Source organism: Myotis davidii, unplaced genomic scaffold, assembly GCF_000327345.1.
Source record: "Myotis davidii unplaced genomic scaffold, ASM32734v1 scaffold1565, whole genome shotgun sequence".
NCBI classification, from domain to species: Eukaryota; Metazoa; Chordata; class Mammalia; order Chiroptera; family Vespertilionidae; genus Myotis; species Myotis davidii.
The window spans coordinates 87,426-109,537 of NW_006295743.1; the positions used below are offsets into that span (position 1 = coordinate 87,426).

Consider the following 22,112-nt stretch of genomic DNA (forward strand, 5'->3'; position numbering starts at 1 on the left):
TGGGCTGAGGGACCCCCCGATTGCACAAATTTTTGTGCACCGGGCCTCTAGTATCCTAATAGACAAACATGGTAATTGACTGTACCTTCATTACGCCTCCCATTGGCTAATCATCATGATATGCAAATTAACCGCCAACAAAGATGGCTGCTAATTTGCATGCTGCAGGCAGGGCGGGTCAGCGCCATCCCGCCTGCCCTGCCTCCATCCAGGCCTGCTATTGCGACCCGGGGTGGCGGTGTAGGGGAGCATGGCTCCTCTGTCACTCCAGCTTCATCACAGCTCCCTTAGGGGCCTAAGTCTTTAGTTGGACACCCCCAGAGGGTTCCCTGGCTGCCAGAAGGATGTCTGACTGCAAGCTTAGGCCTGATCCCCCTGGGAGTGGGCCTAAGTCAACAGGTGGACATCCCCCAAGGGGTCCTGGACTGCAAATGGGCGCAGCCCGTGCTGAGGGACACCCCCTCTCCCCCCAGTGCACAAATTTTTCTGCACCAGGCCTCTAGTTGACATATAATACTGTATGTTTAAGGTGTACAACATAATGATTTGATATATTCATATACTGTGAAATGATTACCACAAAAAATTCAGCTCACACACCCATCACCTCACATAGTAACCATTCTTTCTTTTTTTTTTTTTGGTATGGGTAGGTTTTTAAAATATGTATATGTGAAGTTTGTATATGTGGAAAAGAGAAAGTATTTGAGGATGAAAACTAAGGCTTAGAAATTTGTGCCTTAGGGAAATAGTAAGCATTGGGGAAAATTTCCTTGGATGTTCAGGAGATCTAGGGAGAATTTCAGCCTCTCTCCTATCCATTCCCCATCCCACCCCCCAAAAAAGAACAAAATCCATCTGATAAAGTACTATTCTAGTTTCTTTTACTCAGCAGTTTGGTGTTCTTCCCAGGACACAAAAGGAACTCAGAAATGACATACTCACAAAAAGATGTTAATTCCACCCAACATGATAACACATTGCTTGTTTTGCAATCTGTTACTTCACTAAGGCAGCCCCTCCCTGCTGTTGACCCAAATAACACTTGCAGCTCTTGGGGATGGGTGTTTCTCTCTCTCTCTCTCTCAACTTAATTTTGACCTTTGAAAAATACCACGCATGCAAATAGACACAGACACATCCCTATTTTCTCACACTTGTGTGTGTGTTGCGGGGGGCGGGGGGGTCGTATATTTGAGTGACTGGGTCTGTCCATTCCAGAAATAAGGTAAGTATGTAAAATGATTGTATTTACAGATTAATACAAATTCATGAATTTATGTTAATAATAGCTCTTAATTCAAATGAATTATTATTTTCACCAAGGATGCAACTCTTTTAAATCTGCTATGTTCAGTAGCAGATTTACTTACACCTAGGTTTACAGCGCATTTTTTATGCTGACTGCTTTTAATAATTCCATAACAACAGATTCTGGGAGAAAGGAATGAATGGGCAAGGGGAAGTATTTTTCCCAAATGAACCTAGAAGAGGGTCAGCAGAAGTCATGAGAGCTCTGTTTTGAGTTATTTCTATCTTAAGTGTAAGATACTCTGGATGTCCTTGAGCCGCTGTGTATCAGTGGTGTGCACAGGCCGAGAAACCAAGGTCTTTGGGCTCTGGGTTTTTCTGATTCATGGGTGTCATATTTCCTTTCAAGACTTTATTCTTCATCACTTTAGTACTTTTCCAAATGTAATGATTTAAGAGAAAACACCAATAGCAAGATTATTCTTATTAGCATTATCTTTGGATCCTGTGACTATATTGTAATACTGGCTGGCTGTTTTGAGGTCAGAACATAAATATGTTTTTCCACTTTGAATAGATTATTTTTCCCTTATGAAAAGTGAAATATATTAACACTAATACTGTCAACTTATCCTGTTAATAATTATTCATCTGATTCTTCTATTTTTGTCACATTATTGTACCACATAATATTATTTTTTAAAATAATTCTTTATTGTTGAAAGTATTACATATGTCCCTCTTTTTTCCCCATTGACTCCCTCCAGCACCCCCACCCCCCTACTACATAATATTCTAATGAAAATAAATGGGCAGTTCTGCAATTTTATTATTTTCTGTTACTTTCCTCTTATTAAAACAATGAATGAATCACCCATTATAGGATTTCGAATACCAGATTAACTTTTTGAACGGACAGTCTGTGAAACCAAGGGCATTTTGGTGACTAAAATACTTTCTTCCCTCCATTTGTAGATAAATTGAAGGGAGGGTATGATTCAGATACTTTGTAAGCAACTGGGAGGGGATAAAACCACATTCAAATGGAGCCAGCTTTGACTCTCCTCCCCTCCTGCAGCTCTGTCTCCTCCTCCTGACTGCAATGAATCCTAAGCCCAACAACCACATAAAAGAGGATGGGCATCTTCCATGTTTCTTCACTGATGCTCTGTTCGAGTCCTCCGTGACCACTTAGACCTGCACACATAGACTCACACCTGCAGTGTCTGCCTGGCCGGTCTCTTTCATACCTGAGTCCTCACCTGCCTACCTTGTGTGAAAGACCCTGAGCATTCACTGAATGGTTTCCTTGAATTCCCCCGTCCTGTGTGTATGCACACCTGGTTCTCTGATGTGTGTCTGCTTCTTAGGAATGTGCTTGTCCCACGGTATCATAGACCTCTTGAGTTTTAACGGAAGTCCCCTTCCTAGCCCTTTCCTGGCCAGTCCAGTTTTGTAGCTACCCATGCCCCTGCAAGATACCCCCGCTAAAGCCAGATAGGGTGTTCTGGAAAATTAGTAATCATCACAGAGATGATAGTAGTATGGTTATGGTAAAAAATATATATATATTTTAGAGCTACATACTGAAATATTTATGGAAAAATAATATTGGCTTCAAAATAATTATTGGAAGAAAACATAGGTATTATATTTAAAATTAAAATATCAGTTGTGAATTGGCAATGGTTAAAGCTAAACATTGGTTTCATGAAAAGCATAATATTATTTTCTCTACTTTTGTATATGTTTAAGTTAGCATATATAATAATTAAAACCCATGCTGATCCTCTAACCAGACTTCTTCGCTTGAATGTAATTAGCATTGATCTCCTAATGTTTTAGAGCATTTTAGGACCCTTAGAAAGTATCTCCAGCAAACTCATGTTACAGGTGAAGTAGTTAACTCCCTTTGCCAAACAGCATACTCCCTAACGAGTAGCTGAAGGAGGCCTAGTAATCATGTCTCCTAATTTTCTAATCCAGCCCTGCCAAAGTGTCAGGAGAACTGCTAGTTGGACCTCACAGGGTGTCCCACCTCATTGTGTGGAAACCCTTCTCCTTTCTTGAGCAATTGCTTCCTTTGTCTTAGGCAAAGAAAGGTTCTGATGTCAGATACCGCATCATGATTTATTTCATTCTCTCATCACTTGGTTGTGTGGCCATTTGGTTCTAAGTGTTTATCACCCCAATATTTCCAAGTCAATAACCAAAGCTGCTGTTTCAGAGAGCTTTTGTAAAGCAGAGAATCATTTGGTAAAGATGCTTTCTGAATCCGGACATATTTCTGTGTAAATTTGTAAGTGGAGGTGAAGTTCTGCATCTCTCTCCGTCATAACCACCTGTGCATGAGGTTTGCTCCTCTTCTAAGGAGGGTTTCCTGCAGGGAGGTGAATTCCTGAACAATGCCCACGTTATCCACTTGGCCCCAGAGACTAGATTGGTCTGGAGAAACAAAGTCTGATTGTAGCTCTGAGACAGTTTCCCAGGGTTTGGTAAAATCTTGGACCAAGGAATGGGATCAGTCACGGAATTTTAAGCTGAAATGAGCCTTCCTCTCCATATGACACCTGGAGAGAAAAAAAAGAGATGAGATCAAAAGATCAGACTTTTTGTTGTTGTTTTTTGTTATAATTTATTATTTTTTTAATTTTGTTTTATTGCTTAAAATATTACAAAGAGTATTACATATGTCTCCTTTCCCCCCCCTTGACCTTCCCCCAGCCTCCCCTACACCCCTGTGTCTTGTGTCCATTGGGTTTAAAGTATTACATATGAATCCTTTTCCCCCCATTGACCTCTCCCCACTCGCTCCCACCTCCCCCAGCACATGCCCTCACTCCCCTACTGACTGTGTCCATTGGTTATGTTTATATGCATGCATACAAGTCCTTTGGTTGAGAGAGATCAGGCTTTTATTAGACTGTTTATAGCTGGGTTTCTTTCTTTTTCAGATGGATGAGTCAAATGATGATATCGACCAAATGTTCAGCAATTTGCTGGGAGAGATGGATCTTTTGACCCAGGTAAATCTTCTTCTTTAACTATCAAATTAAGAAAGGAAAAAAATGGGGTTACATAATTAGATTTTAATCTGAAAAGAGAGCTATCTTTTTAAAAAATGGAGATTGACGATATTATATATTGCTGATGTAACTGTGACAGTGGGAAGGGGGCAGAGGGGCGCCAGGAAATAAAGCATTTTTCCTAATTGTACCTGAGTTCAGTTGATTGAATGCATTAGTCACACATACCTTCTGTTTTGGCAATTTCCATGCTCATCGTGGCCAATCATTTAACTAATGGAGGGATTTTCCGCAAGTAAATCCCTCCCACAACTACCAGCACTGAACAATCTCCCCTGCACTTACCTTTATAGAAAGACTAGGTAAGAAAATTAGTAAAATTTTTGACCAATTTTTGAGGAAATGCTACATGTTAAAGGACTAAAAGGGAGTTACTATAGCCTCTTTAAACTGTAAGAACTTTGCCCCCTCAGGTAGCATGAAAGCCACTCAGCCATAGGCTTCAGGTCTGAGAAAGACCAGATTAACTCAGGGTCAGTCACTAGTGACTGGAGCCCAGAGGCTGCTGACCCAGGTTACAGAGTCAGGCAAACTGGAGTGCCTTGCAGTGTTCTCATAAGTCAGAGCGGCGTTGATTCATCACTTCCTGCATAAAATATTGAAATAAAAACAACCCAATATTCCTAAATAAGGTTGGGATCTTAAACTTTTCTACAAAATAAATAAGAAATAGTGTGTGTTTTTAAAGGAAAATGTATAGTACATATGTTACAAATGCATCATTACAGGAAATTTTTTCTATTGTTTGTAAAAATTAACTTTCTCATTCTCATCATTCTCCATTGGCCTGTTTTGTTTCAAGATGTACTTCCTAGAATAATTTTTAATTTTTAATATTATGCGGTGGGGGGAGAGAAATCACAGAAAACATTCTCAAATAAGAATATCATTTTAAAACAACATATGTAGAGAGAAAATGTGTAAACAATACATGACTTTTGACTTAATGATTAAATGTGCTATAAAATGTTAGTCTCATGATTAACTTTCCGGGGGGGCGGGGATCTGTTTCCACAGAGTTTAGGAGTCGACACTCTTCCTCCTTCGGACCCTAAACCTCCCAGGGCTGAGTTTAACTACAGTGTGGGTTTTAAGGATTTAAATGGTAAGCATAATAATTTCTTTCCTTAAATAATTTTAAATTATAATATTGACTAAAATTTGTGTGGAACTACAATTTGAAAACAAAATTTAAGGAACCTGGACACGGTAGGGAGTGTAATTTTTATAATCCTGAATTTCAGATAGCACTTTTTGTGTCTGGATTGAACTGAAAGGGCAAAAAAATGTTTTTGCCTGTAATGAAAGGTAACACTATTCTGCAATTGTGTAGTGTCAAAACTCTCTTAATTGTTTTTTAAGAACTAAAGGGAATTTTTATCTAAGCCTTTAGAGCAGCGGTTCTCAACCTGTGGGTCATGACCCCTTTGGGGATTGAACGACCCTTTCACAGGGGTCACCCAAGACCATCCTGCATATCAAATATTTACATTATGATTCATAACAGTAGCAACATTACAGTGATGAAGTAGCAACAAAAATAATTTTATGGTTTGGGGTCACCACAACATGAGGAACTGTATTAAAGGGTCTCAGCATTAGGAAGGTTGAGAACCACTGCTTTAGAGAAACAAAGCACAGTAATATAAAAAAGTAATAAGTAAATGTTTCTTCAAGGATAATATTGAACTGTTTGTTAGATAATGATTGATAATATATGAATGGATGCTTCCAAATATAATATATTTTAATTTCTATATAATTTGATATATTTGCTCTGTTTGACATTTTTATTCTTCCTGAGATTGTCATGTTATTTTATTAACAAAACTATCTTTTTTATTTAGTGCAGAGACAATCTTTAGCCCACATGCTAGTCACATTAAGTGAACTTTGAAGTAATCACCTCCAAATGAATGAAAATTCATTGCAAATCTTGAAAAAGATTTTCCAAAGACTGGCAGTGCCTACCAAAAATATGAAAAACAAAATAATAGAGAAATCCAGTTACAGAAATCCAGAGTTCCAAGTTTTATTTCTGACACTCATTGGGTTTCTTTGTTTCTGTTATTTTCAGTAATATTTTTTTATAAACACTTAGGTGCCAATGCCTGTACCTTGATATATTATAATACACCTCTTCCAATTTTCTTTTTTCCCCCATCCTCTTTTCTATTATTTGCTATCTTCCTATCTAGTAAAGAGGAATATGCTAATTGACCCTCACACCATCACAAAGATGTCAGCACCAACAGCCAATAAGGAGGGGATATGCTAATTGACTGCCCCGCCCTCAAAGATGGAGGTACCCACAGCCAATAAGTAGTGAATATGCTAATTGACTGCCACACCCTCAAAGATGGTGGTGCCCACAGCCACAAGAAGGCAGCCCCCAGTCCCTTCAGCCCCGTCAGGGCAGCAGGCGCACGGCAAAGCCGGTCCTGCCTCCAGAGACCCCCAGTCCCCTCAGCCCCAGGGCTGCCCAAGGCACAGGCAAGCCTCGGATGTCAGCTGCCCAGCCTCCCAGGGCTGCCCAAAGGCTCAGGTAACCAAGGCTGGCCGAGGCTTGCACTGCCCAACAATCTGTCACTATGATGCTCTCTGACCACCAGGGAGCAGACACTCAATGCAGGAGCTGCCCCCAACCGGCAGACCCCAGGCCTGAAAAGGCAGGTGCAGCGGGGGGTTCTCAATCACTCCGCTAGTCACCCCACAGAGGGAGGCAACTGACGGCTGTGAGGAGGGCAGAGCTGGTGAGCAGGTGGCACTAGGCAGGCCAAGGCAGGTGCCAGCAGGGACCTGCTAGTCACCCCACAGATCAGCCCTGATCACTAGCCAGGCCTAGGGAGCTTACCCGTGCACAAATTTGGTGCACCAGGTCTCTATTATAATTTATTTTTCCTGGCTGTTATTTCCATCATAACATTGAATAAAAGAAGGTAAACTATAAATCATTTTTGCATAGGTAACATTCATGAAATTTCAAAAAAAATACACTTTCATGACAATTATAACATTAATAGATAGCATATACTTGCAGACATGAGCAATGAAGATTTGCCTTTCCACACTCATATATGTAACCTTTTCTCTCCTCCCTTTTTTTATAACGACATCTAAGTTTTCTTCTCCCGCAAATTTCAGTCATACAATACAGTGCTATTAATTATGCTCACCATTAGACCCTCAGACCTTATTCATCTTATAACTGAAAGTTTTTACCCTTTGCCAGCTTCTCCTTATTGCCCTACACCCACCCTCAATCCCTCAAGACCAGTATTCAAATATTATTCTGAAAAGGACCTTTATTCCATTTTTTCAGGCACAACTCTTTGTTTTGATTATTAACGTAATTTTCCCTTATCAGAATCCTTAAATGCACTGGAAGACCAAGATCTAGATGCGCTCATGGCAGATCTGGTAGCAGATATAAGTGAAGCTGAACAGAGGACAATCCAGGCACAGAAAGAGTCTTCTCAGGGTTCGTATCATCCGGCCCCTCCGGAAGTGTCACATTCCAGTGGCGCAGCCTCTCCTGGTTACGGAGCAAATGTCGTTGCCACTAGTATGAGCCAATATGAGGATGATTTACCGCCCCCACCAGCAGACCCCATGTTAGACCTGCCTCTGCCACCACCACCTCCAGAACCTCTCTCTAAGGTAAGCGCCTGGGGCAGAGACGGCAGGACCTCTGCTACCTATCATTTTTACTTTCTTCAAAGTGAGGGTGACATTTATAAGTTTGTACCCCAAAAGCTCTGAGATGGTAAGAAACAAGGATACTGAGTATGTTCATTGGAAAGGCAGAGTTCTCTAAAAATAAGACCCTTAGGTGTGTATAAAGAACATATTAAGGCCATAATCAGGAATTATAGTTTGGCTAAAATCTGTATTTATATGCAGCACTTCCTAATAATAATCAACTTTTAAGGGTGTTTTATTAACTTGGAATGAACTGTGGAACTGATTTATACATTTCTGTGTCGCTGGTGCTAACCCAGCACATGAAGAATAGAAAGCATTCCTTCCATATTTTTGAATTGAACTAAATGGAATTTTGCTAAATTGGTCATCCCTGTTCAGTAGGGCAAAGATATATCTAAGAATTACTTGTAAAGTTATAGTTAGGGAAGGATGTTGTGGACAGGCAGGTGATGAGTATTTGATATTAATACATTTGTAAATACTGGGAAAATAACTAGACAGTTGATGTGGTCATTATTTGGGACATCATCTTATAACATTTCTCTCATAAAAGTGAAAAAAACGCCAAACCGGTTTGGCTCAGTGGATAGAGCGTCGGCCTGCGGACTGAAAGGTCCCGGGTTCGATTCCGGTCAAGGGCATGTGCCTTGGTTGCGGGCACATCCCCGGTAGGAGGTGTGCAGGAGGCAGCTGGTCGATGTTTCTCTCTCATCGATGTTTCTAACTCTCTATCCCTCTCCCTTCCTCTCTGTAAAAAATCAATATGCGTTGTGAATAAAGATTCAGCTGAGGCCCTAACCGGTTTGGCTCAGTGGATAGAGCGTCGGCCTGTGGACTCAAGGGCCCCAGGTCCGATTCCGGTCAAGACCATGTACCTTGGTTGCGGGCACATCCCTGGTGGGGAGTGTACAGGAGGCAGCGCTGGTCGATGTCTCTCTCATCGATGTTTCTAACTCCTTTTCCTTCTCCCTTCCTCTCTGTAAAAAATCAATAAAATATAAAAAAAAAGTGAAAAAAACTTTTAAGATTTCTTAGAGTAAAGCACTTCCAAAATGTTTTAGCCGTGGCCAGTTGCTCAGTGGTTAGAGCGTCCACCTGGGGACCAAACAGTCACAGTTTGATTCCTGGTCGAGGGCACGTACTTCAGTTGCAGATTCCAGCCCCACCCTGGACAGGGCACATGCAACTAATCAATGTGTCTCTCACACTTCGGTGTTTCTATCTCTTTCTCTCCCTCTCTCTCTTTCTCCCCCTCCTCCCTCCCTTCCATGCTCTAAAAATCAATGGAAACTCAGGTGAGGATTAAAATATATATTAGAGTAAGAATATCACTCAATTTCTTATGACTTCCACAATTGTTGAACCGTGTGATGGTTGGTGTTCATAAATATGACCCTAGTAACCCTGAAAGTTCCTATAATGCCTTTAGAATGAACAGATATTAAATATAAATCAAATATTAAATCATGTTCATTGCTATATTATCTATTTATTGTAGAAAAATTATTTAAAAATTGGTGATCCATAGCCCGGCCGGTGTGCTCAGTGGTTGAGCGTCAACCCAGGAACCAAGAGGTCACAGTTTAATTCCTGGTCAGGGCACATGCTCTGGTTGCAGCCTGATCCCCAGTAGCAGGGGTACAGGAGGTAGCTGATCAATGATTCTCTGTCATCATGGATGTTTCTATCTATCTTTCTCCCACTTCCTTCTTCTCTGCAATCCATAAAATCCTATATAATAAAAGCATAATATGCAAATTGTCCCCTCCACAGGGAGTTTCTCGGGGAGTGTGATGAGGGAGTGGCGCCCCTGAGGGAAGGGAGGACCTCACTTAACATAATACCCCAAGGTTCATCCACATTGTAATAAATGGCGGGATTTTCTTCTTTCTTGTGGATATGTTTATTAAGTTATGTTTTTTATTGATTTGAGAGGGGCCAGAAACATAGATTGGTTGCCTCCTGTACACATGGGGACAGGGATCAAACCTACAACCTAGTATGTACCCTGACCAGAATTGAACCCAAAACTTTTGGTGTACTGATGATACTCCAACCAACTGAGCCACCCAGCTGGGGCTGAAACTCTATACCTATTAAATGATAATTCCCTATTCCCCCTTCCCTGAAGCCCTTGGCAATTACTATTCTACTTTCTATATCTATGAATTTTTACAAATATATATGTTATTGATTTTTTTACAGAGAGGAAGGGAGAGGTATAGAGAGTTAGAAATATTGATGAGAGAGAAACATCAATCAGCTGCCTCCTGCACACCCCCACTGGGGACGTGCCCACAACCAAGGTACATGCCCTTGACCGAATCAAACCTGGGATCCTTCAGTCTGCAGGCCGACGCTCTATCCACTGAGCCAAACCAGTTAGGGCACCTATCTCTATGAATTTAATTACTCTAAGTATCTCATATGAAAACAGTGCTGGAGATGGATGGTGGTGATGGTTGCACAAAATATGAATATACTAAGTGCCACTGAAACTGTACACTTAAAATGCTTTTTTTAAAAAAAGCAGATAATTTCTGGAAGTGCTCAAATCCCTTGAGATACACCTATACATTGAGTGGCCAGATTATTATGACCGGCCAGATTATTATAACCACCCCATCAGTACTTCATTGACACTTCCAAAAATACTGAATATTGAAAACTTCCTAAGCAAATACTCTCAAGGTTTTATTATTATTATTATTTGCATAACTAATTCACTTCATTGTACTGATGGGGTGGTCATAATAATCTGGTCACTCAGTGTAGACTCCTCAGATTATACCCAAGTTTTGAGCCAAGCAGAGATTTTTTTGGATCGAATATGTGAAGCTCTGCTCGCCTATATTTCTAGGCTGGAGATTTTTGTTATGGTTACTTAATTCTGAAACTCAATTATGTGAAATTTGGTACCCTATAATATAGCCTTTTGCTAACGTAAAGTAACTAAGACAGTAGCAATGGCACAGGTGCTTCCTTGCTGGTATTCTTTAACGGACTGGGTTGGATGTCATTTTGCAGGAAGAAGAAGAAGCCCAGGCGAAGGCTGATAAAATTAAGCTGGCATTGGAAAAACTGAAGGAGGCCAAGGTCAAGAAGGTAAGCTATATATCACTTTTGCATGGGGAAGTTAAATTAATGGCATTTTATTATACTTCATTCCTAAAAAATAAAATGCCAAGTGCTACTTTCCAAATAATTATAATTTTTTAAATTTAAGGACACAGATAAATGATACAGGTCCTCTTCTATGACATCAGCTAGCTCCTTCGTGATTGATAAAAAGGAGACTTATGTTAATATACATGTGGACGTTTTCAAGCCTCTTCACCCAGGGTTCCCTCACATTCAAGGGGCCTCTTTGGTTCCGCTTCACTGTTAGCTAACAGCAGGGGGCGCCACCGTCTGGGCCCACCTTCACTGCGTCAGAGCTCAGCTTCTGTTGGCCTTGCCTCCATCTCAGCATTGCTGAGATTGCTTTTGTGCATTTTTCATATCCCCTGAGGCAGCCTCCAACCTCGCTGCCTGCCCTGGATGTCCAAGTTATTGCCCAGTAGTTCTCTGGTTTCAGGGGTGCATAGATTTGAGAGACCTGCCCCTAACCTTTTCCCCAATAAGCCTGTAGTTTTACTGTGCATTTTTTTGTAGAGCACAGGTTTTTCAGGAGTACATTCGTTATATTATAACAGAAACACCTGTATTTAACCTTAGTAGAAGCATATACCTAATTAAAGTTAATAGTGGTTAATTGATAGAGAGAAAGATGAAACAGTTTTGTCTTATTTCAGTTTCTGAAGCACATGCCATCTGATGCTGAGACTCCTTAAGAGCATCTCACAATGAAATGAGTTGGGTGAATCATTGTTTTCACATAGGGCATTGGACTTTATGTTCATGGTCCTTTGAATAAAAGTGCTCAATACATGTTGATTGATATTCAATAAATATTCCATGACTATCGCTGGATCCAGACTTATTTTTTTAATCGATTGATATTTAGAGAGAGAAAGAGAAAAACACACACGTCAATTTGTTGTTCTACTTATTCAAGCATTCATTAGTTGATTCTTTTTTTAAAAATACGTTTTTATTGAATTCAGAGAGAGGAAGGAAGAAGAAGAGAGAAATAGAAACATCAATGATGAGAATACTTGTCATTTTTTAATTTGACAATCTAAGGGAAAAGAGGTTAGTGCCCGTGACTAAGTAGTCAGGTATTGCATGTTTTAAAAATTCTTGTGGCACACCAGTTGAAAATTGATACTATATTGGATTAGAAAAGGGAAGCTTTTCATTCTTGAATCATTTTACCTATAGTGTATCACTGCAATTGAGCAGTGTTATGTGTTAGCATACATACTCTTCAGTTTGTAAATGAGATGGAAGCTGTGAAAAATAATAAATATGATTCATTCTTGATAAAAATTACCAGCCTTCTCTTGGTTTTCTTACTTTCTAAGTTTTATAATTAGGGGCACTCATAACTACATGTGGATTAAATTTAGTTTGTAATTTATGCAAAAAATCTTTCATCATTGTCAAATTAGGTGATTTATTTTTTTCTCTATATATAAAAATAAAACACCAGCATGTTTTATTTTCTCAAGATTTCCTAAGTAAGAATGAAATGTGGTCAAATATCATTAATTTTTCCATCAAGAAAATTAAGTCTTCTAAATCCCAGCATTGGCAATGTTTCCTAGGACATGAAGCTACATTATGGCAGTGATTTTCAATGGGTGTGCCGCAAGAACTCTTAAGACATGCAATACCTGACTATTTAGTCAGGAGCACTGACCTCTTTTCCCTTAGATTGTCAAATAAGAAAATGACTACAGCCAAGACAACAATAGCCATCCAGTGTGAATGAATCAAAATTATACCTTTTTTTTGTCAGATCAGCAAAAATTATATTTTTTGGTGTGCCACAGAATTTTAGAAATTCATTTCTGTGTGCTATGAGATGAAAAACATTGAAAATTGCTGCTTTATTGCAATAATTCTCAGCAGAGATCAATGGGTATGCCTTCCATAGAAAATAAATCATAGTAAAGACCACTATTTAAGGAATATTCCTTTTTCCGTGTGACCCTCTAGGCCAGTGGTCGGCAAACTCATTAGTCAACAGAGCCAAATATCAACAGTACAACGATTGAAATTTCTTTTGAGAGCCAAATTTTTTAAACTTAACCTGTATAGGTAGGTACATTGTTATTAGCTTAATTAGGGTACTCCTAAGGCTTAGAAAGAGCCAGACTCAAGGGGCCAAAGTACCGCATGTGGCTTGAGAGCCACAGTTTGCCGACCACAGCTCTAGGCCTTATTTCGTAAGTCAGGTGAATGTGTCTTTGGCACTGGACCTATCATTTTAAATGCAGCAGAAGACAAACATAAATGAAAGCAACTATCCACCTAGAGGTTTCTGAGCTACAGGTTTTCAAGGTGGAAAAGGTGTTCCTAGGAAGCCTGAATTTGAATGGTACCAGGAGCCAGAAATGCACTTCCTGCCTGATTTCTACATTTTGACACTTGGGAAGACAAGGGACTACATCCAAGCATGTCAAACTCGCGGCTCGCAGGCCGCATGCCTCGCTTATTTGGCCCATGTTAGCCTTTGAGTTTGACATGCTTGCACTACATGAAGCTTCCACCTGTGGTCCTTGCCTGCTTCTAACCCAGATTTTTATCACCGCCCACGCCCTTGGTTGCTATCAGTAGCTCTGCATAACAATCGGTGGGAACTGCGCCTTCGCTCTGTTGACAACATAATGTTCTGACAATCAGATTAGGTGGAAGTGGGACAGGAGGGGTAGTTTCCCAGCTTGTTCAGAATCTAACCCAAACTTTTAGGGAGGAAGAAATGTTACCATTTTTATGGCATCTTTCTCCAGTCCACCTCATCACTTTTTAAATAATGATGAGTCTCATTTGTGAATTACCATGACCAAACCTAGGGAAACAAAATAGGCAGAACTTGTCTGTAGCTATTTCACACTTCCCTTTCTAATTTTTCAAGTTAGAATAAAAATTTAAGCCCTAGTGGTTTGGCTCAGTGGATAGAGCGTCGGCCCTCGGACTGAAGGGTCCCAGGTTTGAGGGGGCATACCTTGTATGTTGATTGCAGGCTCAATCCCCAACCCTGGTCAGGACACATATGGGAGGCAACCAATCAATGTGTCTCTCTAACACTGATGTTTCTCTCTCCCTGTCTATCCGCCTCCCTTCCACTCTCTGAAAGAAAAAAAAAAGAATAGAAATTTAAGCAAGAGTATCAGATGGTTCTGGTTGGTGATGTTTACAGGATTTCTCTACTGGTTGTGTATGGAGTAGTTGTGTGCACTGCAGGCTGGGGATTGGGCAGTGATTGTCTTAGAGTTCTTGGGTTGCATGAAAAGGGACCCCCGCTCCAGCCAAACAAAAGAAAAGAATTTGTTACAAAGATACAGGTGTGGCTTCCAATCAAGAAATGCTTCCGGGCTCCAGGATGAACCTGAATAAGTAACAGACAAATGTCAGGAAAACAAGAAGTCAGCACTTCCTTGGTTCTGTTTGTCTTCTGCCTCCCTCATTAGAATGCAATCTCTTGCCGGGCAAGGACTTTGTTTATTGTACATTTTTCTATTTTGTGAATTGGTTTCTCCACCTCTATATTCCTAGCACCTTAAACAAGCGTTCAGAGTGTGAGTGAATTCATATTGAGTCCATTCGTGGGAAACTTTCTCATTTAAATTAGCAGAAGCAATAGCAACTTTGAAACCTTCAATCTTGGTGGCTTCTTCAGTGGCTGACATTGAGTGGCTGCTTTGTGGCTTTATCCTCAGCTGGTTGTCAAGGTGCACATGAATGATAACAGCACGAAGTCGCTGATGGTGGATGAGCGGCAATTGGCCCGAGACGTTCTAGACAACCTTTTCGAGAAAACCCATTGTGACTGCAGTGTAGACTGGTGTCTTTATGAAATATACCCAGAACTACAACTTGGTAAGTCCCCAAAATCTTTGGGTTTGCTTTACTATGGGTTTTTGTCTATTCAGAAGAGTTTGGTTGAAAGCCATCAAGACTTCCGAGTCATCACTTCCCTTCTGCCAGATTCAATTCTTGTCTCTTCATTTCTTAGTGAGGAAGAAATGAAGAGGCAAAATTGTAGCAGGTGGCAGACCTTGGGGAAAGTAAGCATTATTACTGTCACTCTCTAGTGACGCATTAGAGAAAGAAAGTAACAGGATGATACTTTGTACTGCATGCTTATAAGCTGAGCAGATTATGGACGGCCTGGCTGCTAATGTTTCTTTCGAGTTCCCATTTTTAACTATAGTTTAATTCTGCTTCACATCACTGTCCATTTTCCCTTTCTCCCTCCCACTCACCTAATGTCTGATACTTTGTCTAGCTGAAGAGGCTCTCCCCCAAAGAGCAAAGTAGTGTTGATAGAAATTGATCTACTTAAAAAAAAAGAAGAAGAAAGAAAAATTAAGGAAATACTGTTACTTCTCATTCTTAATACCACTCACAGAGCAATTATCTACCTGGAGAGCTTGGTGGCATAGAGAATTTCCTGCTTTAGAAGCTGTCAGAGACAGCAGGAGCCCTGCATGAGCTCTGGTGCTCTGGAAAGCTGGGTATGATTCAATTCTTGGTGGCGGAGCAGACCGAGAAGCCATGCGAGGTTGTGGATGTATAAGAATGAGTCTTTATTGTAAAAGCCAGTGGGCCATATAGCCATCAGACAAAACAATTCTCCACAGCAAAGTCCATTCCGGCAGGCAGCCTGACGCTGGCTGGTTAACATGTACCTCTTCCCACAGAAACAGGATTAGTCTCTGTACCCACAACTATTATCTGAGCAGCCGCACACTGTCTCCTAGACTCACCGCATCACCTCATAGCGGTACCTGAGCTCTCTGGCTCAGCAGCTTCTCCTCTCTCCCCTGCCCAGCACACTGCCTGGTCTCCGTAGCCTCGCATAGTAACTACCTCTGAGCTTCTCTCTCCCAGCACACTGGCTGGTTAACATGGTAGCTATATCTGAGCTCTCTCTGAGTTCTTAGCCTTACATCATAGCAATACCAGCTCTCAGCTCTGGCTGAGCTCTTTTCTCTACTGCACACATAGGAGCAACATCCTCTGTGCTTATCACCTCTCTTCCCTGAGCTCTCTAACCTCAGCTCAGCTGCTCTCTCTCTAGCAGACTCCTGGTCAAAGAAGGCTAAGTTGCCAACAATGACATCAATCATTTTGGCTGCAGAAGGGCACAGTGTACCGTGTGTCCTTGCACCTGCTCATGGTATCTTGGCCTTGGGCACCCCGATTAGGCTCATGTTCAGAGCGGCCATGGCCATTCTGGTGTATTGACAACAAGGCCTCCGTGCTCCCATTGGTCTTGACTATCCGAGGATCCTGACGTGGTTCCCACAGAAGCTTTTAGAGAAATTTTTTTCTGGAGGAAATGGCCTACACTGAAAGAACCTCTTGAAGTTTTTGTCAACTCTGAGTCAAGTACAAAAGTGAAAGCCTTCCGTTATGTTTAGGTTTGGTTCCAATATTCATGTATTGTTTTAAGAGTTTAAGGAATGATGTTTTAGAGTGCTTATCGCATATCTCACAGTTGTTTAAACCAATTATTGCCTAATTGCCCTCCTCACAGAGAGAATGTTTACCTCTACCTGAAACTATTTACAGTAAAAAATCCAATGGCTGACCATTATTACTATAGTGTAGGTTCATTTACCATGTTTTTTATGGAAAATAAGTTGAAGACCTGATACACTAAAGAGTTAATGTAACAGGAATGTTACAATGTGACATCATCTAAGAAATAGGAGTTTCTAAAAACCTGTGTGAACAGACTGTAAAACTATAGCAGGAGGGTAGGGGAGGGTTTGGGGGGTAAGAGATCAACGGGAGGACTTGTATACATGCATGTAAACACTACCAACAAACGCAAGAAACTGCGGTGGGTGGGGAAGGTGAAGGCATGTGACAGGGGGTAGGGGAGGCTGGGGTGAGGTCAATGGGGAAAAAAAAAAGGAGACATATGTACTACTATTTGTAATACCTTAAACAATAAAACTTAAAAAATAAAAATGAAACCCTGTGTGAAGTATGAGGCATTGTGCTTAATACTGTCTTGTTTTTCTTATTTCATCAGAAAGGTTTTTTGAAGACCATGAAAATGTTGTTGAAGTCTTATCAGACTGGACAAGAGACACAGAAAATAAAGTGGTATTTTTGAAGAAAGAGGAAAAATATGCTGTATTCAAAAACCCCCAGGTAAGATAACTTGTATATCAGTAAGCCATATAAAAAGTGGAGGGTTTTTTAAATGTCACCTGTGGAATTCATTCTTGTATGAATGAATTCAAACGAGTAACTCCAGATAATTGCATCATTCATTACCTCACAAAATATCACAAATGTATTCCTTTCAAAGAAGCATAAACTCAACTCTTAGGCCATATGAATACCAAGAGCCCTTTGAGAAATCCAGAAAGAAAATAACCCATTTTGATTCATCACCCAAAACACATCAATCCATTGACTAGTCCTTCTGTTGTGTCCTTATTTCTCTTTGGCTACATTAATTCTATATACCTCTATGCACCCTGGGCCATTAATGCTTCATATTTTGAAGATATTGCTTTCTTTGTGCTTCATATTTGGTGCTTATTGATGCTGGGATGACCAAAAGGCACACCTGGAAAATACACAACTTCTTGTGCTTTAGTTCTATAGTCTACGTAATAAAAAGCATTATTCTCCATATTTGAAAAACTTCCTTCAAGTTGTGTCTACAAGGATGTCACAGAAGTCTAGGCTTTCCCACTGTGGCCTCCAGCCGACTGTAATTGCATGATGGTCATTAAGTCTTTTCAGGAAAGTCAAAGAATTTAACTATAGTAGACCCAGATGAGAGCCTTGGATCTCCAGACAGCTTTAGATATTACAGGTTAAAAAAAAAAAAAACCCCAGGTCTCATTTACTATAGTCAGAATTAAAGGATACTCTAGAGCAGCTTTCTAATAGGAAAATGTTCTTTCCCCTGTACTGTGCTTTCCTCAAGGGTCTTCCCTAGTTGTGTGGTGGCAGACTGGCAACAAAGCAATTAAGTACTGTTGTTTGTGACAAATAGCAAACAAAAATACAAAGTCTTCAAACCATAACTGCCTTCAACCCCACACTTTAACGCCTCTGTTAGTTAGAATGCCATCTGAACTAGAAGCTTATTTCTTCCTCACATACCAGCCCAGACATAGGTTGGAAGATATAGTAGAATGGTTCTGCCACGCTGAACTTTCATCTCTAGATCTGAGGCTGCTTTCCACTTGACCATTTCCAGTCTGTATAAGGAGGGGAAGAGCCAGGGGAGTACACCACCAGACTTCTTACTGCAGAGACCTGGAAATGGCCCTTTTACTTTGCTCATATCCCATTGATCAGAACTTAGTTACATGGTGATATTGAACTATAAGGGAAGCTGAGAAATGTGGTCTCTACCAGAACAGCTGTTACAGGCACCTCTCACAGACACCAGAGAGATGTTGTTGAACATCCTCCTGAGTCAGAGGGTGGGGTCTGGGGAGTGGGGAGGGCAGGAGGGAGGGCTGTCCTCTCCTCAATTCCTGTCTTGTTGTATGAATAATTCAAACGAGTAACTCCAGATAATTGTGTTAAATTTATCAGGATAGTAAAACACACATTTATCAAAGGAGCAAAGCAAGTAAATTTATCATCTGGCATAAAGTGTAAATGGGTTCTCTCGGCTAATCTGAGGAGCGAGTTGGGGGGGGGTGCCTTATATATTTTTCTATCTGTAGATTTTTTAAATTCCTCTGCCAAATATCTTGGTACAGATTAAATTTCAAGATCCCCCTTTTACTTTGTTGTACTTCCCGTGATTTGTGATTATCTTTCCAAGCCCCAATACTGCTGGCTTTTTTGTCCTTGGAGATACATTAATGATTTGCTCTCAAGTGTCCTTGGCTGGGAGAAGGTAAGGGTTTAATATTTGCAAGCTGGCTGCAGGCTGTCAAATTGTTTGGCTTTGTTTAATTTTCTTGTCTCAGTTTCCCTATTCCTCCTGCCTTGGAATTTTTCTAGCTTCTTGCCATCCTGTAACACAACCACACACATAGCTAAATTTGGGAAGTTACATTCAGGGCCACTCCTCCATATTGAGTCTATAAGAATAGTACCCAGCGAGAGAACCAACATGGCAGCAGGCATGGGAGCAAGAGTAAGAATATGAGTGGGTGAGTGGGGGTGAGGGAGAGTGTCAATGGGTATGAATGTGGATGGGCATCTGTTGGTCAGTGGGGGAACTACAGTCAGGCTATTTGGGTGCTCCTGATGGAGGAGCTGCCGGCCACTGCCGCATGCTGCTCAATCAGGCACTTCTCTCTGCTTGTAATTGGAGAGCACGCCATTTAGGAGGATCCCCAGGGTCCTCCTCAGGAGGAGACTGCAGGGAGCAGCCATGTCCTAGGTCCCTTAGATGACAGACAAGTGCACACAACCCCACTGCTGGGACCCAATGCCCCCAATCACACAAGACAGTTTTAGCAACCCAGCATGCTTGAACCTTGGCCCCCGGACAAACTGTCCCCTGCCTTGATGGGCAGTCTGCGCTGACACCTTGGTGATCTACATGCCAGCTTGCCCTGCCCCTTCAATCAGCGGAGCACCTGCCTGCCCCTCTGCCTTGACCAGTGGAGTGTGAGACCTGCCCACCCCTTGGAACATTGGAACACCTAGCCCACCCCACCTCCATCACTAGCAGACCCCACCCCACCTTGCCTCCTCTACCAGCTGAGTGCCCAGCCCCCTCTCCTCACTCATACTACCAGACTGCTAAAATGGGGAGACAAAGAAACAACCCTAAAATGAAAGAAAAGGAGGACTCGCCAGAAAGGTAACTAAATGAAATGAAGGCAAGCGATTTGTCAGATAAAGAACTCAGAGTACTGGTTAAAAGGATGCTCAAACAACTGAGAACTACAAGCAACTTAATGGGAACTATAAGGAACTCAGTGAGAACGACACTAGCATGAAAAAAAGTAGAAACAATGAATAAGAATCAAGCAGCAGTTAAGAAGAACATAGCTGAACTAAAGAATATCCTGGAGAAAAGATGACAACCAGCAAAAAAGTAGGAAGGGAGAATGTGTGAGAGAGTGAGGGAGCAATACAAGAGTGTGTCTACATGTGTGTGGGGTGTGTGGGTGTGTGTGTGTGTGTGTGTGTGTGTGTGTGTGTGAGATAGAGACAATCAGATCCTACAAGTCTTCCAGGGGGCTGCCAAACAGAGCAGTCTTAAAAGGCAAAACCCCGCTGCCACCACAAACACTCCGGGGAGAACACCGCTGGCACAGAAATCATGCCATCATGAAGAACATGCTTGAGACTAGGATCCTAGCCTCGCCACCACCCAATCTGGTCTCAGATGCAAACTGGGACCCTACAGCCACTCAGGTAAAAGACCTGTGACCACAGCTGCAGACCCAGGGAGACCAAGACTCCAGGCACCCCAGCCACAGATTTCTGTGAGTCACAGAGCCCATCCCCCACCCCACCAGCCCTCTGCAGCTATGTAGGAATTGCTAGACCTTATCTGTGTAAGCAAGCCTCCTGCCCACACAGGGAGGCTGTGCTGAATTTGAGTCTGGGCACATGGTCACAGGGAGTTTGTTTCCCGCAGTGCGTACTCCCGCAACCAGACCCCGGGCCCACTCAGGGCAACTGTGCCACCTGACTTTGATTCTGGCTGAGGGCACATGGAAGTCTGTCTCCCACGGTGCAGGAGTGGACCTCCCACCGACACAGGGCAGCTGTGCAACCTGGTCCCCCAAGCAGACCCTCATTCTACATGTGTGTGTGTGGGGGGTGGACCCTCATTCTGGTGGACCCTCAACCTGGTCCCCCAAGCAGACCCTCATTCCTCATGTGAGGGTCTCGTGTGGACCCTCATTCTCCACACGAGAGGCAGCACTGAGCACCAGTGACTTCACTCTGTTTCTCATCACCCACACATGGGTTCCCTGATTCTGCGTACACACACACTAAGAGCCAGTGACTCCAATACTCGGTGCATGCGCACACAGGGACCTGATTCTCAGCGCGAGGCCACACCAAGCAATAAATACTACAATACTCAATTCTCAGTGCAGGAACAGGGGGACACTGACTCCTGGTGCATGCTAGGGGACTCTGATTTTTGGCACACAACAGCAGAGCCTCTTTTTCAGCACCATGCAGGTGGGGTCTCTCATTCTAGGTGTATGCACGAGGCCACACTGAGTGCCAGTGACTCTTATCCTGGGCTAGCGGGGCTCCCACAGACCCACGGCAGCCACATGTCTTGGTGTCAGAGCTCTTCAGTGACAGGTGGTGCAAAGCTCCCACAGCACATGACCCAGGCCACCACAACTTGGTGATTGGACCTTCTGGTGATAGTTAGAATGGAGAGACAATGAAGCAATGCCCAGAGGAAAGAAAAAGATGAATCACCAAGAAAGGAAATAAGTGAAACGGAGGCAATCAACAAGACAGAAAAAGAATGCAGAGTAATGGTCATACAGTTCATAAAATGGATGGACGAGAATATCGACAACTTATGCAAAAATCAGAAAGAAATCAAAAGTGATATAGCTACAATCAAAAACACCATGGAAGGTTTCAACAGTGGACTAGAAGAAGCAGAGGACCAAATTAGTGTGTTAGAAGAAAAGGTAGAGAAACAAGCCCAATCTGAACAGCAACTGGAGAAAAAAATTAAAAAGCAGGAGGAGAGCCTAAGGGAGCTTTGGGACAACACAAAACAAAGTAACATATGTATAATAGGGGTGGCAGAAGGACAAGAAGAGCAGCAAGTTTTAGAGAATCTATTTAAAGAAATAATGACAGAAAATTTCCCTGGTATGGGGAAGAAAAAAGTTACACAAGTACAGAGTCCCAAGCAAGATGAATCCCAAAAGACCCACACCAAGACACGTCATAATTACAATGGCAAATGTTAACGACAGAGAATCTTAAAAGCTGCGAGAGACAGAGAGTTACTTACAAAGGATT

The 22,112-nt window shown here is 41.8% G+C and overlaps 1 protein-coding gene across 1 annotated transcript in view; it reads left to right on the forward strand.

The window, feature by feature from the left end:
• Positions 1–22,112, forward strand: part of APBB1IP (amyloid beta precursor protein binding family B member 1 interacting protein) — a 109,759-nt gene that overhangs the window by 49,145 nt on the left and 38,502 nt on the right. Inside the window, exons 2-7 of the mRNA XM_015568244.1 lie at positions 4,206–4,277; positions 5,355–5,442; positions 7,705–7,997; positions 11,070–11,147; positions 14,870–15,029; positions 17,197–17,318. Of these exons, the coding sequence (XP_015423730.1) occupies positions 4,206–4,277; positions 5,355–5,442; positions 7,705–7,997; positions 11,070–11,147; positions 14,870–15,029; positions 17,197–17,318 (813 nt within the window). The remainder of the gene's footprint in view (positions 1–4,205; positions 4,278–5,354; positions 5,443–7,704; positions 7,998–11,069; positions 11,148–14,869; positions 15,030–17,196; positions 17,319–22,112) is intronic.